The following is a 16,677-nucleotide window of genomic DNA, read 5'->3' on the forward strand; positions in this document are numbered from 1 at the left end:
GTAGAGCCTCTGTCATTGTTACTCTGACTCTGAAACGGACTGAGAGTTTGAATGAGAGTGGGAGATCACCCCCTCCCGTGTGTATCACGTGTGCAAATGTGATGTGGGTTGTGTCTGTGAAGAGTTTCTTAATCAGAATGAGAAAAGAACACATCTGCCAGGATTAACGTTTCATACATTTACATGCAATTTATGTACATTTACTTTTCCTGTACACATCGTGCACCTAAAGGCGCAGCTGAAGTTTGGCTGCAGGGTTCTGATTCCAGCCAAGGAACAGCCCATCGGATAGCCCTTATTTTAAAGCAGTCGTTTGTCTTCTTCATATTCAGATGTTGATTGTTCTATGAATATCTTCTCTCTCGCCGTTCCCTCAAGTTCACATATCCACACTACACCAACTGTTGTCATTTCATTTCATGACATCATAGGTGTGAAGCAACCACAGAGATTTAAACAGCAGGGACCTTTCTACCACTTTACAACTGATAAAACCCTTCGGGTGACTGCTGAAAAGCCTTAAACGCTATATTGTAGGTTCTGTTACTTTCCGCGATGAAGCCTCGTGGCCTACACAAGTCCTTTTCTCAGTAAGTTTCTCGGGAAAAAAGGGAGATGAGATAGACAAAGAGTAGACAGAGTTAGAAATGAGAGGATGATAGGCTGAAGTAGAAAGAGTGTGTTGGCATCAAAAATCAAATGTGGATAAAAACAAAAAAAATTATACAATTAAAGACTGTAGTCCATCTGTTGCTCTGCATACCACACTCCTCACAGACAGTCATCTGGAGAAAACCCACGCAGACACAGGGAGAACACACCATACTCCTCACAGACAGTCACCCAGAGGAAACCCACGCAGACACAGGGAGAACACAGCACACTCCCCACAGACACTCACCCGGAGGACACCCACGCAGACACAGGGAGAACACACCACACTCCTCACAGTCACCCGGAGGAAACCCACACAGACACAGGGAGAACACACCACACTCCTCACAGACAGTCACCCGGAGCGGGACTTGAACCCACAACCTCCAGGACCCTGGAGCTGTGACAGGGACACTATCCTTTGCACCACCGTGATGCTCCATCTTTAAGATCAGTAATAGGAAAAATAGAGCCTCTGTCATTGCTACTCCAGGCTCAGCCCTGCAGAACCTGAACTATGTAACTTTTGTTGGAATGGCTCAAGCTGACTGGCTCTTTTTTGCTGATGGGGTGGGACTTTATTCATAATCTGACTTGAACTTTACAAACTCTGTTCATATTTTTACCGGTGATCTGTCTCCTTATTTCTAATGTCTCAGGTTTTACCGCTCACACTTCTCGTCACAAAAAGTGTCCCAAAATAAAAGGGCTTTTATCTCGTCCAGGGACTATTTTCATTGGCCCCAGGACAGACGTGTCTGGAGCCTTGCTCATTGTGTGTCGTTCCCTCGAGTTGCAGCGCACATCATAATGCACTAATCTGATTGGTTGAGTAGCGTCACATGTGATATGTACAGTACATACGATTTGTCTGAGTTTCCTGGACTGCTAAACCTGTATCGTAATGAGTAAAGAAAAAACACCAGTTAAAATAAACACACTTGTCAAGAGTGTATTGGTTACAGGTCCAGGTCTGTCTGGCTCCGCCTATTAGTGAGCACTGGCCTCTGGTGCCCTCTGGTGGAGTATAAAGTAAAGACATGTCTTTTGTTTTATTTCAGGTATGAACAATTATAAGAAAGAGTAACAGTAGAAAAGCTAACTTGCGTTCAATCAAATGTCCTAAATTACCGTTAGAGTTTTCAAAACATTAGTCGTGTCCATGCGTTGTTACTATTCTTAATCTTAATGCTGCACTAGTACCACTGCAGGACCTGGTGGGTGAACATTGGCACTGTAACGTGAGCATAGCTGCAATTAGTGATTGCACTCTGACATTCACCCAAACCGTGGTGTAGAGGTTAGTAGAGTGGGTAACTGCTACCCTCCAGTTTTTCCTGCTTGGTGAGCAGCTGGAATAGAGGATGGTATAATGTAGTCTGTTACACCACTGCCTTCCATATGGCAGACTTGAGTTCCATACCCAGCTTAAACAGGTCAATAGTCCTAACACACCATCTGTAACATGATTAAAAATGTAGAGAATAATAAGAGTCTGCCAAATGACAAATATAAATGTAAAATATTTTAAACAAACTGTGTGTGTGTGTGTTTAGGAACGAGGAGAGGTGTTAGACTGTGTCCTGGAGCTCACACACTCTGTACAGAAGGTGTTTGGGCTGGCGGCGGCTGCTGTGGATCGCTGTGTGAAATTCACAGATGGACTCGGTGTCTGTGGCCTCATCAAAGCATTACGAGCTCTGTTCAACAAGTATGTGCATACACACACACGCACACACACATATTGATCATTAATAACATTATGACCACTTCACTCACTGTCCACTCAATGGCTGCACTTTGTAGTTCTACAATTAAAGACTGTCCATCTGTTGTTCTACATATTTTGTTTGCTCTTTCCCCCCTGTTCCTCAGCGCTCAGGACCCCCACAGAGCAGGTGTGATGTGGTGGTGGATCATTCTCAGCGCTGCAGTGACACTGACGTGGTGGTGGTGTGTTAGTGTGTGTTGTGCTGGTGTAGAGTGGATCAGACACAGCAGCGCTGCTGGAGTTTTTAAACCCTGTGTCCACTCTCTGTCCACTCTGTGAGACACTCCTCCCTCGTTGGTCCACCTTGTAGATGTAGAGTCAGAGACAGTAGCTCATCTGTCGCTGCACAGTGTGTGTCGCTCGTCCTCTAGTCCTTCATCAGTGACACAGGACGCTGTCGGCTGGATGTTTTTGGTCGGTGGACTGTTCTCGGTCCAGACACTGAGGGGTTTAAAAACTCCAGCAGCACTGCTGTGTCTGATCCACTCTACACCAGCACAACACACACTAACACACCACCACCATGTCAGTGTCACTGCAGCGCTGAGAATGATCCACCACCACATCACACCTGCTCTGTGGGGGTCCTGAGCGCTGAAGAACTGGGAGAAATACGTGGACTACAGTCTGTAATTGTAGAACTATGGAGTGCTTCTATATGGTCAGTGGAGTTGAGAGAGTGGACAGTGGTCATAATGTTATGTTTGATCGGTGTGTGTGTGTGTTAATATGATTGTGGTTCTCAATATTCATTTGTCTAATCATTTATCTGAATGTATGTGCACTCTCACAGGTATGTGTCAGATTTCTCTGTCACCCTTCAGTCAATCAGAAAGAAGTATAGACTAGAGGACACACCCACTTCTGAAGTGTTCACTGAAGACTGGACGGCTTTCCAGAATTCGATCAGGTGGGGGAAATTGTTTTTTCTCGATTGCTGCTCTTAGCCAGTCCCTAAGTCATTCATATTTGTTCTGTAACACACCTGAGACAGATGGTCTGAGGCCTGTAGCCTTTGCTTACCTCTGTAATGTGTCACTGGAGTTAAATGACTTAAATGGTCTGACTGGGGATACCGAGCATTCTCTGACTGTGTTGATTATAACAGTGGACCTTCTGGACCCACCTCCTCAACTAAAACAAACATAACAATATGTAAACTACTACCACGTCTGAATATAACAGCATATATATAGCATCATGAAGACCAAGGAACACACCAGGCAGGTCCGGGATACTGTTGTGGAGAGGTTTAAAGCTGGATTCGGATACAAAAATATTTCCCAAGCTTTAAACATCCCAAGGAGCACTGTGCAAGCTTTCGATCATACTGAAATGGAAGACCACTGCAAATCCACCAAGACCCCGCCGTCCCTCTAAACTTTCATCTCGAACAAGGAGAAGAGTGATCAGAGACGCAGCCAAGAGGCCCATGATCCCTCTGGATGAACTGCAGAGATCTACAGCTGAGGTGGGGGAGTCTGTCCATAGGACAACAATCAGTCGTACACTGCACAAATCTGGCCTTTATGGAAGACTGGCAAGAAGAAAGCCATTTCTCAAAGACATCCATAAAAAGTCTCGTTTAAAGTTTGCCACCAGCCACTGGGAGACCCACCAAACATGTGGAAGAAGGTGCTGTGGTGAAACCAGATGAAACCAAAATCCAACTGTAAAAGCAACACAGCTCATCACCCTGAACACACCATCCCCACTGTTAAACATGGTGGTGGCAGCGTCATGGTTTGGGCCTGCTTTTCATCAGCAGGGACAGGGAAGATGGTCAGAATTGATGGGAAGGTGGATGGGGCCAAATACATGACCATTCTGGAAGAAAACCTGGAGTCTGCAAGAGCCCTGAGACTGGGACGGAGATTTATATCTTCCAACAAGACAATGATCCAAAACATAAAGCCAAATCTACAGTGGAATGGTTCACTAATAAACGTATCCAGGTGTTGGAACGGCCAAGTCAAAGTCCAGACCCTAATCCAATCGAGAATCTGTGGAAAGAGCTGAAGACTGCTGTTCAAACGCTCTCCATCCAACCTCACTGAGCTCCAGCTGTTTTGCAAGGAAGAATGGGCAAGAATTTCAGTCTCTCAATGTGAAAAACTGATGGAGACATACCCCAAGAGACTTGCAGCTGTAATTGCAGCAAAAGGTGGCGTTACAAAGTATTAATGCAAGGGGCCGAATAATATCGCCCACCCCACTTTTCAATTTTTTATTTGTTAAAAAGGTTTGACACATCCAATAAATTTCATTCCACTTCACGATTGTGTCCCACTTGTTGTTGATTCTTCAAAAAATTTTTTTAATTTTATATCTTTATGTTTGAAGCCTGAAATGTGGCAGAAGGTTGAAAAGTTCAAGGGGCCGAATACTTTAGCAAGGCACTGTATATATACACCACCTGGAACCATCTACAACAGCAAGAAAAGAAATGTAACTGATACACCTCACAAGTTATTTTGGCATGACGTGTGGAGGCAGTCTTTCACGTCGGACCAATACCAGAGCCAGTAAAAAATAATACACGTAAGTGCATATACGCGGATGTATAGAGAGCCAATCAGAATGCAGCTGGTACAATCCTGACATTTGAGGTCAGGTAAACGCGCTGAAAGTATCAGACTCTCAATCACCGTGTGGGCGGAGCATCTGTGGCTGATATTAATGAATTCGTGAAAATAAGTAAATGTTTTATGACAGATTCATTGCTATATTTATTTTTGACAGTCTTACCGCTCACATTTCCCCACGGTTTGAACACCTCTGCACTGCAGTTTAATTTGTGATGATTTGTTTTTGAACGATTCAAAGATTTGAATTTTGAATTTAATATTGAATTGCAGAATAATTGCCACGTGTGGGGAGCTTCTCAGGCAGTGTGGAGCTTTTGAGCAGCAGCTTTCAAACAAGTATGTTTCTCTTTCTCTCTTTTTCTCACACACACACACACACACGATTTAGTTGGTAAAAATAGTACCTCTATGTTTTGTTGTGGTTTTATGGTGGTGTTTCATCATATCCTCTTATTCCTCCTCTGCATGATGACTTGTGATTGGTAGGATCCTAGGGAAGGCGGGACGTTTTCTGTGGGAGGGGTTCAACCCCAGGAGCCTGAGTGGTCTGCAGGAGGGCGGAGCTGAGAGGCGTGGCCAGAAGAACCCATGGCAAGAATTTAACTATCTACAGCAGAGCAGCACGGCAGATTACAATAATCTTCTGGAAACCCTCCACACCCTCAAGGTTCGTCTTTTCTTCAGTAGCCTGCAGCAGCGATTTGCAGATTGTTGCTGTTATTTGTGGTCTTGGTGGTGCCAACAGGGGGAGCTGTCCTTGGGGTCCCAGTTCCCAAGTGCAGTGATGGGGAAGCAGTACTAAACGAAGAGGTCTGTAATTCAGATTAGACGTGTGCTGTGTCCGAATTGGTGCCCTATTCACTGTCTAGCACACTATTTATTATGTATACTGGGTATTATTAATATTATTAATTAAAAATTAAAGCAAGGGTGCACGGTGGCGCAGCAGGTAGTGTTGCAGTCACACAGCTCCAGGGACCTGGAGGTTGTGGGTTCGAGTCCTGCTCCGGGTGACTGTCTGTGAGGAGTGTGGTGTGTTCTCCCTGTGTCTGGGTGGGTTTCCTCCGGGTGACTGTCTGGGAGGAGTGTGGTGTGTTCTCCCTGTGTCTGCGTGGGTTTCCTTCGGGTGACTGTCTGTGAGGAGTGTGGTGTGTTCTCCCTGTGTCTGGGTGGGTTTCCTCCGGGTGACTGTCTGGGAGGAGTGTGGTGTGTTCCCTGTGTCTGTGTGGGTTTCCTCCGGGTGACTGTCTGTGAGGAGTGTGGTGTGTTCTCCCTGTGTCTGCGTGGGTTTCCTCTGGGTGACTATCTGTGAGGAGTGTGGTGTGTTCTCTGTGTCTGCGTGGGTTTCCTCCGGGTGACTGTCTGTGAGGAGTGTGGTGTGTTCTCTGTGTCCGCGTGGGTTTCCTCCGGGTGCTCCCGGTTTCCTCACACAGTCTAAAAACACACGTTGATAGGGGGATTGGAGACTCAAAAGTGTCCGTAGGTATTAATGTGTGTGTGTGTTGCCCTGTGAAGGACTAACGCCCCCTCCAGGGTGTATTCCCGCCTTGCGTCCAATGATTGCAGGTAGGCTCTGGACCCACCGCAACCCTGAACTGGATAAGGGTTACAGATAATGACTGAATGAATGAATGAATGAATGAATGAAAAATAAAAGCAGCATGATAAGAGCTGCTCATATGAACAGAACACGCTTCTACTCCGGGGGGTTTTCTCTTCTCATCCAGTGGTCCGTCAGCCCTTAGATGCCACAACTCTACATTTCTCACCTGACACTAATGTTGACTCTTTATTTTTTATTAAAAAACAAAAGCATTACTGTATTAGTAGTCTCATATTTTTAGCCATTTACAGAGGCCTGGAACCACCTACTGCTGCAGGAGAAGAAATTTAACCCAAAAGGTCCCACGTGTCCGAATCACTGCTTTATTCACTATATAGCGCACTATTTTGTAGCAGTGACCTAAAACATGGTGGACAATTTTCAGTGCGCTCAAACACTCCCACGATGCCCCCCAAATGTATAGTGTACGACCCATGTACATTAGCAGAATACCCATAATCCACTGCTTTGTCAGGTAAAAACCCACATGAGATTGTGTGTAAAATCATTCACTACCCTGCCTTTAATAGTACACTATATAAGGACTAACATAAGGAATAGTGAATAGGGAGCCATTTCAGACTCAGGGATGGTGTTATAGGAAAAACTGAGGTCACAAAAGTCCCTGATGTCCAATATTTATGGTTTTAAAGCCCTGAATAGTTGTGTTTTTATTGTGGACATGCTTTACATGTTCAGGCCTAATAAGGTCAACATCACAATCACTTCTGTCTGCCCTAAGGGCTCTGGAACTGTCTCCCAATCCACATTAGACTCTAGAGTTTTTAATCCAAGCTCAAAACTGGAGCATTTGTTCTTTTTAATATATTGTAAAGCACTTTAGTTTTAAATGTGCTTACTTACTAAATAATGATATTATAATAATCATTATTAACTTTAACATAGCACTTTTCATACAACAGAATGCTTGACAATAAAATGAACTTCAGAAACGTGAGTAAAACAATAAACAGCATTAGAAATTAAAATGTAATCTGCCTCTCTGGTCACTTCCGGCCTCCTTTATCATTCCCACCTTCAAATAAACTCCCTTTTGACTGCTCACTCTCTGTCTAATATCTAGTGTGAGAGACTCCTCCAAAAACAAAGTGTTTTAAGGGTCTAGAAAAGCACTAAATAATGTAGTTATCATTCCTTCCTTTTCGTAATGAAGTATAGGGTCAAGGAACAGTGCCATTCTCCATTAACTCCCATCTTCCTTCCTTCTCCTGTAGGTTACTATTCTGGGAGATCAAGTTTTGTTCCGACAGTGACGATGTTCATGCGTACGCTGCCAGTTGCTAGATTTCAGTGGCATCCACAGGAGCTGAGTGTGTGTAAATAATGAAGGAGTATTTATTTCTGGTGTTCAGGACGTCAGAGCAAGTGCTTTTAACGAGATATTTTTGCCTGGTTTTGAACCCTTTGCTGAAAAGCGATGTTTATCTGGCAGTAGGGAAGATCCCTAGTCTTTATGTTAAAGATACGTGTGTGTAATTAATCCAGTCTAGGTTTATTAGAGCTGTCCTTATCTGTTTTACTAATAACAGAGTAATTATTGTAACAGGACAAAATATCAGTGATGATTATTCGGGTGACAGTAAATCACACATCAAATGTGTTTTTGCAGAAGACGCTTGGCCCTCGTTTTTATGACATTCCCCTTGTGACAAAAACTCAATGACCAATCATCTTTGTCTCTTCTGTGTCTGTGTCACAGTAGTACACCTTTACTCCTCGGGCAATTCAGCAAATAAATGTTTATCAAGTAATGATTAACTTTGTAGAAAAAGGTCATCATCATTTAAAAGGGGCCAACACATAACACACTGCGAAACAGATTCTGCTTTGCTTCTGATGTCAGGTGCAGAGACCCGCCCCCTCGTCTGAGTCTGTCCAATCACAGCGCTGGACCCGTGTTTGTGTGAGAGCGCAAAGATGAGGTTAAACTCAGCAAAACAGACACAACGAGCGCGGAGAAATAAGAGCACTGAGTAAAAACAGAGAAGAAAGAGAACAGAGTGAAAACGGCTAAAAACCAGAGCTTCTGCTCCTCGCTGCTGTGCGCTCGGGGTCGGGGTGAACAGCGAGCGGCTCATTATCATTTAAAGGAACAGCGGGCATTCTGAACAGGGCTGTTTACACAGGGGGAGAATATTATACCTGATATTGTTTGACTGTTGTAATGGAAAAATTGAGTCCTGACACATTAAAGTGCACGCACTTTGCTCAGGAGCAGCTACACATGATCTTAGGATCAGAGACTATTACTGCAGAAAAGTGGGAGTCAAATAATTGATTCATTGCTCTAAGGTGAGTGAAGAGCTACAAATCTAGAGATCTATTGTGTAAATGAGTGCATCCTTCAGACTCCGGGGCTCAGGGAGGGGACAGCATTGATCAATCACAGCATTAGTGCTTTGGGCTGCCACAGGGATTCTTAATACTGATGTAAAAGTGTGTTTTGGTGTGTGTGGCAGGAGAAGGGCACTGGACACTCCAGTCTGCTGTCTGAGACCCGGGCCGCTCTGACCCGTCTGAACCAGCAGGCAAATCAACTCGCCTTTGACTCTGTGTTTCTGCAAATCAAACACCAGCTCTGCCTCGTCAGCAAGTCAGAGGTGAGTGTGAGTGTGAGTGTGAGTGTGTGTGTGTGTGTGTGTGTGTGTGTGAGTGAGTGTGTGTGAGTGAGTGTGTGTGAGTGAGTGTGTGTGAGTGTGAGTGTGTGTGTGTGAGTATGTGTGTGTGTGAGTAAGTGTGAGTGTGTATGTATGTGTGAGTGAGTGTGAGTGTGAGTGTGTGTGTGAGTATGTGTGTGTGAGTGTGTGAGTATGTGTGTGTGTGAGTAAGTGTGTGTGAGTAAGTGTGTGTGAGTATGTGTGAGTGAGTGTGAGTGAGTGTGAGTGAGTGTGTGTGAGTGTGAGTGTGTGTGAGTGTGTGTGAGTGTGAGTGTGTGTGAGAGTGTGTGTGAGTGTGAGTGTGTGTGTGAGTGAGTGAGTGTGTGAGTGAGTGTGTGAGTGAGTGTGTGAGTGAGTGTGTGTGTGAGGAGTTTATGTATGAAAGTGAGAGAAGGGATAATGTCTGGTTCTTTGTGCTCGTAGGGTCGGAGTTCTGCTGGTCTGGATGAAACACTCACTGAAAACCTACCAACATTCAGCCTCTCGCCGCAGGAGTACATTACTAATGTAAGACACACACATGTTTTTCAATGGAAGTCAATGTAAAATTACTTTATTCTAAATAATTTTGGAGTACTTCTATTGGTCCGTTCATCATTACATTTTCACACCGTGTGGAGGACAGCAGCTGTGATCAGTTGATGTAGTAAACTAAACATCCACAAACACGGAGATAAATGCTTTTAATTGGAAGTGACGATATATACAGGTCCTCACCTCCTGTGTGTGTTGACTTTGGCCTGTTCCTGTGACGTAAACTCCACCATTAGAGATGTACATGTAAGAAAACCCAAATATAGGGATGTAGAAGGAGGTGTATGTTAGCGTGTATGCTACTTGCACTGTGTCTGTGTGTTTGTTTACTGCTCAGTCTTTTGTCTGTGTGTGTGGGTAACAGGGTTATGTCTTAATTTACAAACCCCCCCCCCCAACGGTGTTGGGAAACTCTAATAGGCGTCTTGCCTGTGACGTAGATGGTGGACAACACTCTAGAAGCTGCACTTAATTTAATGCAAAATGAGGAAAAGGTGTGTTGTTTTTGGCTGCAATCATTCAATGTACAGTGGGACATCTGTGAACAAATGGCCCAAAGATCCCAAAATATCCAGAAAATGGACTAAATTTGTCAACTTTAAACGGACACTTTGGAAAGGACCGTCCGCTCACTCCGTTATCTGTAGCTCATTTCACTGGCGCTTTTCCAACAATATGGGCATGTAAGGACACCAACGAAAGGTGTTCAAGAGCCTCTGTAACATGGAGGTAAACAGGGTAAGGACACTCACTTCGCCTGTTTTAGTTGGTGTTAGTTAGCGTTAGCTTGACTCGCTAAACTCGTTGTCTCAGATTATACTCGGCTACGTAGCTGCATTACGGAGATTTATAGTGTCGGATGAATTCGAGTTCGACTTCGATCACATTTACAAGAATAACGGTACCTCTAAATTTGAGTTTAGCTTATTGCTAGGCTATTGTCATGAATAATGTTGGTTATTTAGCTAGATACTGTCATAACAGTCAGTCATAACGGTGTTTTACCGCGGCGTTGTTCAGCTGTTGTCCACCAGTGACGTCACGGTCGCGTTCAAGAATTTCCGTAGAGAGCTCGGGTTTTTCCGTCAATTTAATAAAATTGTCAGTTTTAAAGCAGATTAAGCTGCTATTTTCATTTTAATTCATACTTATATCTGTCAGTAACTACAATAATGTGGAATATTCATGGAGGTCCATTAAGTGGTGCTTAGCCTTTAAGCTAGTAGTTCTTATGGGAATGTTAATGGCATATCTCCATTTAATGAATGGAAATCTATGAAATGTCCCCACAATTCAGAGAATAAACATTGTGTGCATATATATATATATATTATGTTCCATAATTTGTACCACTTTGTGCTTGTGTGCGTGCTCTTTGTAGATCGGGCAGTACGTCATGTCTCTGCCACTGCATTTGGAGCCCTTTGTGACTCAGGAGGATCCAGCACTGGAACTGGCGTTACACACGGGAAAACTGCCATATCCTCCAGAGCAAGGTATGCGCAGATGTACCGGTCACTTTAGTACATTCTCAGATTTCTCACACTATTGGAAATGTATCTGTCAGTCGAGAGGAAGTTTGTGCTGCCCGTCTTCTAGCACCACATTTGTGGGTTGTTACGCAGCTGCCCTTTATTTTATTTCATGGTCCACTCCCAACCCACCAATGACATATGTGTTACACATCAGCACCACTGTGGTGCATGACACGATGTAATTCGCACCACACCCCCTACAATACTACTTTGTGGTTTGTGGTCAGGAACCAAAAAATAAAGGGTGAAGGGTAGCTGACGACTTGTGCATCACAGGTGACTGCGGTCTAACTTGGACATCTGTACCGTGGACCTCTGGTGACTGTAGTCTGGAAATTCCAGAGGTGGATGAAGTACATGGAGTCATGTACTTGAGTAAAAGTACAAAAGTGTTTACCTTCAATTGTACTTAAGTATTAAAAGTAAGCTTTCATTGTTTATTATGGCTCTAATGTCCTTTTATCATTTTTGTAACAAGACTCTTGATTAATCGACTTATGGTTCAGCAATAATTCAGTACAATGTCATTAATTATTCTGACGCTGAAGTCTATTAAGGGCGGCACACTGGAGCAGCAGGTAGGTGTCGCAGTCACAGCTTCAGGGTCCTGAGGGTTGTGGGTTCGAGTCCCGCTCCATGTGACTGTCTGTGAGGAGTGTGGTGTGTTCCCCCTGTGTCTGTGTGGGTTTCCTCCGGTTGACTGTCTGTGAGGAGTGGGGTGTGTTCTCCCTGTGTCTGCGTGGGTTTCCTCCGGGTGACTGTCTGTGAGGAGTGTGGTGTGTTCTCTCTGTGTCTGCGTGGGTTTCCTCCGGGTGACTGTCTGTGAGGAGTGTGGTGTGTTCTCTCTGTGTCTGCGTGGGTTTCCTCCAGGTGACTGTCTGTGAGGAGTGTGGTGTGTTCTCTCTGTGTCTGCGTGGGTTTCCTCCGGGTGACTGTCTGTGAGGAGTGTGGTGTGTTCTCTCTGTGTCTGCGTGGGTTTCCTCCGGGTGACTGTCTGTGAGGAGTGTGGTGTGTTCTCTCTGTGTCAGCGTGGGTTTCCTCCGGGTGACTGTCTGTGAGGCGTGTGGTGTGTTCTCTCTGTGTCTGCGGGGGTTTCCTCCGGGTGACTGTCTGTGAGGAGTGTGGTGTGTTCTCCCTGTGTCTGCGGGGGTTTCCTCCGGGTGACTGTCTGTGAGGAGTGTGGTGTGTTCTCTCTGTGTCAGCGTGGGTTTCCTCCGGGTGACTGTCTGTGAGGAGTGTGGTGTGTTCTCCCTGTGTCAGCGTGGGTTTCCTCCGGGTGACTGTCTGTGAGGAGTGTGGTGTGTTCTCTCTGTTTCTGCGTGGGTTTCCTCCGGATGACTGTCTGTGAGGAGTGTGGTGTGTTCTCCCTGTGTCTGCAGGGGTTTCCTCCGGGTGACTGTCTGTGAGGAGTGTGGTGTGTTCTCTCTGTGTCAGCGTGGGTTTCCTCCGGGTGACTGTCTGTGAGGAGTGTGGTGTGTTCTCTCTGTGTCAGCGTGGGTTTCCTCCGGGTGACTGTCTGTGAGGCGTGTGGTGTGTTCTCTCTGTGTCTGCTTGGGTTTCCTCCGGGTGACTGTCTGTGAGGAGTGTGGTGTGTTCTCTCTGTGTCTGCGTGGGTTTCCTCCGGGTGACTGTCTGTGAGGAGTGTGGTGTGTTCTCCCTGTGTCTGTGGGGGTTTCCTCCAGGTGACTGTCTGTGAGGAGTGTGGTGTGTTCTCTCTGTATCAGCGTGGGTTTCCTCCGGGTGACTGTCTGTGAGGAGTGTGGTGTGTTCTTTCTGTGTCAGCGTGGGTTTCCTCCGGGTGACTGTCTGTGAGGAGTCTGGTGTGTTCTCTCTGTGTCAGCGTGGGTTTCCTCCGGGTGACTGTCTGTGAGGAGTCTGGTGTGTTCTCTCTGTGTCTGCGTTTGTTTCCTCCGGGTGACTGTCAGTGAGGAGTGTGGTGTGTTCTCTCTGTGTCAGCGTGGGTTTCCTCCGGGTGACTGTCTGTGAGGAGTGTGGTGTGTTCTCTCTGTGTCTGCTTGGGTTTCCTCCGGGTGACTGTCTGTGAGGAGTGTGGTGTGTTCTCTCTGTGTCTGCTTGGGTTTCCTCCGGGTGACTGTCTGTGAGGAGTGTGGTGTGTTCTCTCTGTGTCTGCTTGGGTTTCCTCCGGGTGACTGTCTGTGAGGAGTGTGGTGTGTTCTCTCTGTGTCAGCGTGGGTTTCCTCCGGGTGACTGTCTGTGAGGAGTGTGGTGTGTTCTCTCTGTGTCTGCTTGGGTTTCCTCCGGGTGACTGTCTGTGAGGAGTGTGGTGTGTTCTCTCTGTGTCTGCTTGGGTTTCCTCCGGGTGACTGTCTGTGAGGAGTGTGGTGTGTTCTCTCTGTGTCAGCGTGGGTTTCCTCCGGGTGACTGTCTGTGAGGAGTCTGGTGTGTTCTCTCTGTGTCTGCGTTTGTTTCCTCCGGGTGACTGTCAGTGAGGAGTGTGGTGTGTTCTCTCTGTGTCAGCGTGGGTTTCCTCCGGGTGACTGTCTGTGAGGAGTGTGGTGTGTTCTCTCTGTGTCTGCTTGGGTTTCCTCCGGGTGACTGTCTGTGAGGAGTGTGGTGTGTTCTCTCTGTGTCTGCTTGGGTTTCCTCCGGGTGACTGTCTGTGAGGAGTGTGGTGTGTTCTCTCTGTGTCTGCTTGGGTTTCCTCCGGGTGACTGTCTGTGAGGAGTGTGGTGTGTTCTCTCTGTGTCAGCGTGGGTTTCCTCCGGGTGACTGTCTGTGAGGAGTCTGGTGTGTTCTCTCTGTGTCTGCGTTTGTTTCCTCCGGGTGACTGTCTGTGAGGAGTGTGGTGTGTTCTCTCTGTGTCAGCGTGGGTTTCCTCCGGGTGACTGTCTGTGAGGAGTGTGGTGTGTTTTCCCTGTGTCTGCGTGGGTTTCCTCCGGGTGACTGTCTGTGAGGAGTGTGGTGTGTTCTCCCTGTGTCTGCGTGGGTTTCCTCCGGGTGCTCCGGTTTCCTCCCACGCTCCAAAAAAACATTTTGGTAGGTGGATTGGAGACTCAAAAGTGTCCGTAGGTGCGAATGTGTATCACCCTGTGAAGCACTGGCGCTCTCTGGAGTGTGTACCCGCCACGCACCCAGTGATTCCGGGTAGGCTTTGGACCCACTGTGACCCTGAGCTGGATAAGGGTTACAGACAATGAATGAATGATCTCTATTGAAAGTATCATAAAGAATAAAACACTGAAGCTAACTGTCCTTCAGCTAGAACTGAATCACTTTTGTGAACACTTTTTCTTTATTGGCAGCTGAGTTAACAGCTTAAATTTAATAATAAAAAATACTGGGAAAACTGGGAAATTCATAAGGGCTTTTAAAAGCATGGATGACGAGTGTGCACTAATGGTGTGTCCGTCCTGTAGGTGACGATGTCCCAGAGTTGGAGAACACTGCAGATTATTGGCTGGGATCTCTAGCCAGGGCGACCATGCAGACGTACTGCGACGTGATCCTGCAGATTCCCGAACTGAGTCCGCACGCAACCAAACAGCTGGCGACTGACATCGGTATTATCCCCACAGTTAACACTTTTATATCAGAAAAACAAAAGAGTTGCTATTAGCTATGTAACAAGGGTAAGTCTAATAAGCTAATGGTGCTTTGAATTGCAGTGTGTATTAATTTAATGTTTCGTATCTTTAGTGTTTTCTTTTTATGTATTTTTATATATGAACTCATTTTGAAAAACCCAAGTAAATGAACTATTTACATTTGTGGCAGGTGCAGGATTTTGCCACCGACAGAGAGAGGTGGGGCCGATGGTGTAAAGGAAAAGCGGAGAGCCGCTGTTTCCCTTTTAACATTTAAATGTTGCCATCGTTCCTGATGAGTTTGAATATTAAACTTCAAATGATAAACAGGTTCCAACTGGAGCCTGGTCACGATGGTGAACTTACAGAAGGTGAATGAAGGAATGAATTCTGTCTTGTCGACATACTGATACTTTTTGTTTACATAAATTCGTAGATTACCTGAGCAACGTGATGGATGCCCTGGGGCTGCAAACGTCCAGAACTCTCCAGAACATCACCACCCTCCTCCGCACCAAACCTGAGGAGTTCCGACAAACCGCCAAGCCCTTACCTCGCAGACTCTCCTCCAGCATCGCAGCCATGAGGGGCATCGAGTACTGAGAGGAAGGTGGAGGCCGAGACGTCTCCATGTCTTTGTTTTTGCGTTTTTTCCTTCTACATTTTTCCAAACAGTGGCTTCTACGTGCGTTTCCAACCAAACTTAATCTCGGTAGCGGAGATTCTCTCACTCTTATATGAATGTCAGTTAGCGCTTTTACACCAACATGAAAGTGGAATGTATGTGGAGTTAATTATAGAGCGTGCACCTGTGGAGCCACAGGGGGGAGCTGCACTGGTTGATTTCTCTCGGTTGAAAACAAGGTTTAAGGTCTCGGTTTGGGAACACACTAGATTAACTTTCCTCTGTCTCTGTTCTGTTCTGCTTTTCTGTGGGTTTTTTTGTTATATTTATGAACTAATAAACAAACATACAACACACACTTATGCTTTAGATTTTTTGAACTGAGGGGTGTTCCACAAAGAAGGATTTCTCTCTGTAGCTGGATATAACCTAAGGCCAGGCCGCAATGAAGAGGCCTGTTTCACACAGCTCCAGTGGTGTGTGTTCTCTCTGTGTCTGTGAGGGTGTTCTCCCAGCGCTCTGCTTGACTGGCTGAGTGAGTGACTGGCTGAGTGAGTGACTGACTGACTGAGTAACTGACTGACTGACTGACTGACTGACTGAGTGACTGAGTAACTGAGTGACTGACTGACTAACTGACTGACTGACTAACTGAGTAACTGAGTGACTGACTGACTGACTGACTGACTGACTGACTGAGTAACTGAGTGACTGACTGACTGAGTAACTGAGTGACTGACTGAGTAACTGACTGACTGACTGACTGACTGAGTGACTGACTGAGTAACTGAGTGACTGACTGACTGAGTAACTGAGTGACTGACTGACTGAGTAACTGAGTGACTGACTGAGTAACTGACTGACTGACTGACTGAGTAACTGAGTGACTGACTGACTGAGTAACTGACTGACTGACTGACTGAGTAACTGACTGAGTAACTGAGTGACTGACTGACTGAGTAACTGAGTGACTGACTGACTGAGTAACTGAGTGACTGACTGAGTAACTGAGTGACTGACTGACTGAGTAACTGAGTGACTGACTGACTGAGTAACTGAGTGACTGACTGACTGAGTAACTGACTGACTAACTGACAGTGACTCAGTGACTGACTGACTGAGTGACTGACTGACTGAGTAACTG

At 45.9% G+C, this 16,677-nt stretch overlaps 1 protein-coding gene across 1 annotated transcript in view; it reads left to right on the forward strand.

Annotated features, from left to right (window-relative positions):
- Positions 1 to 15,882, forward strand: part of cog7 (component of oligomeric golgi complex 7) — a 29,374-nt gene extending 13,492 nt beyond the window's left edge. The window contains exons 10-18 of the mRNA XM_066684012.1: positions 2,211 to 2,365; positions 3,219 to 3,335; positions 5,284 to 5,349; positions 5,500 to 5,680; positions 9,097 to 9,237; positions 9,718 to 9,801; positions 11,210 to 11,324; positions 14,741 to 14,884; positions 15,345 to 15,882. Coding sequence (XP_066540109.1) covers positions 2,211 to 2,365; positions 3,219 to 3,335; positions 5,284 to 5,349; positions 5,500 to 5,680; positions 9,097 to 9,237; positions 9,718 to 9,801; positions 11,210 to 11,324; positions 14,741 to 14,884; positions 15,345 to 15,511 — 1,170 coding nt within the window. The 3' untranslated portion in view covers positions 15,512 to 15,882. The remainder of the gene's footprint in view (positions 1 to 2,210; positions 2,366 to 3,218; positions 3,336 to 5,283; positions 5,350 to 5,499; positions 5,681 to 9,096; positions 9,238 to 9,717; positions 9,802 to 11,209; positions 11,325 to 14,740; positions 14,885 to 15,344) is intronic.
- The last annotated feature ends 795 nt before the right edge of the window (positions 15,883 to 16,677 follow it).

Source organism: Hoplias malabaricus, chromosome 10 (genome assembly GCF_029633855.1).
Source record: "Hoplias malabaricus isolate fHopMal1 chromosome 10, fHopMal1.hap1, whole genome shotgun sequence".
In the NCBI taxonomy this organism is placed as follows: domain Eukaryota; kingdom Metazoa; phylum Chordata; class Actinopteri; order Characiformes; family Erythrinidae; genus Hoplias; species Hoplias malabaricus.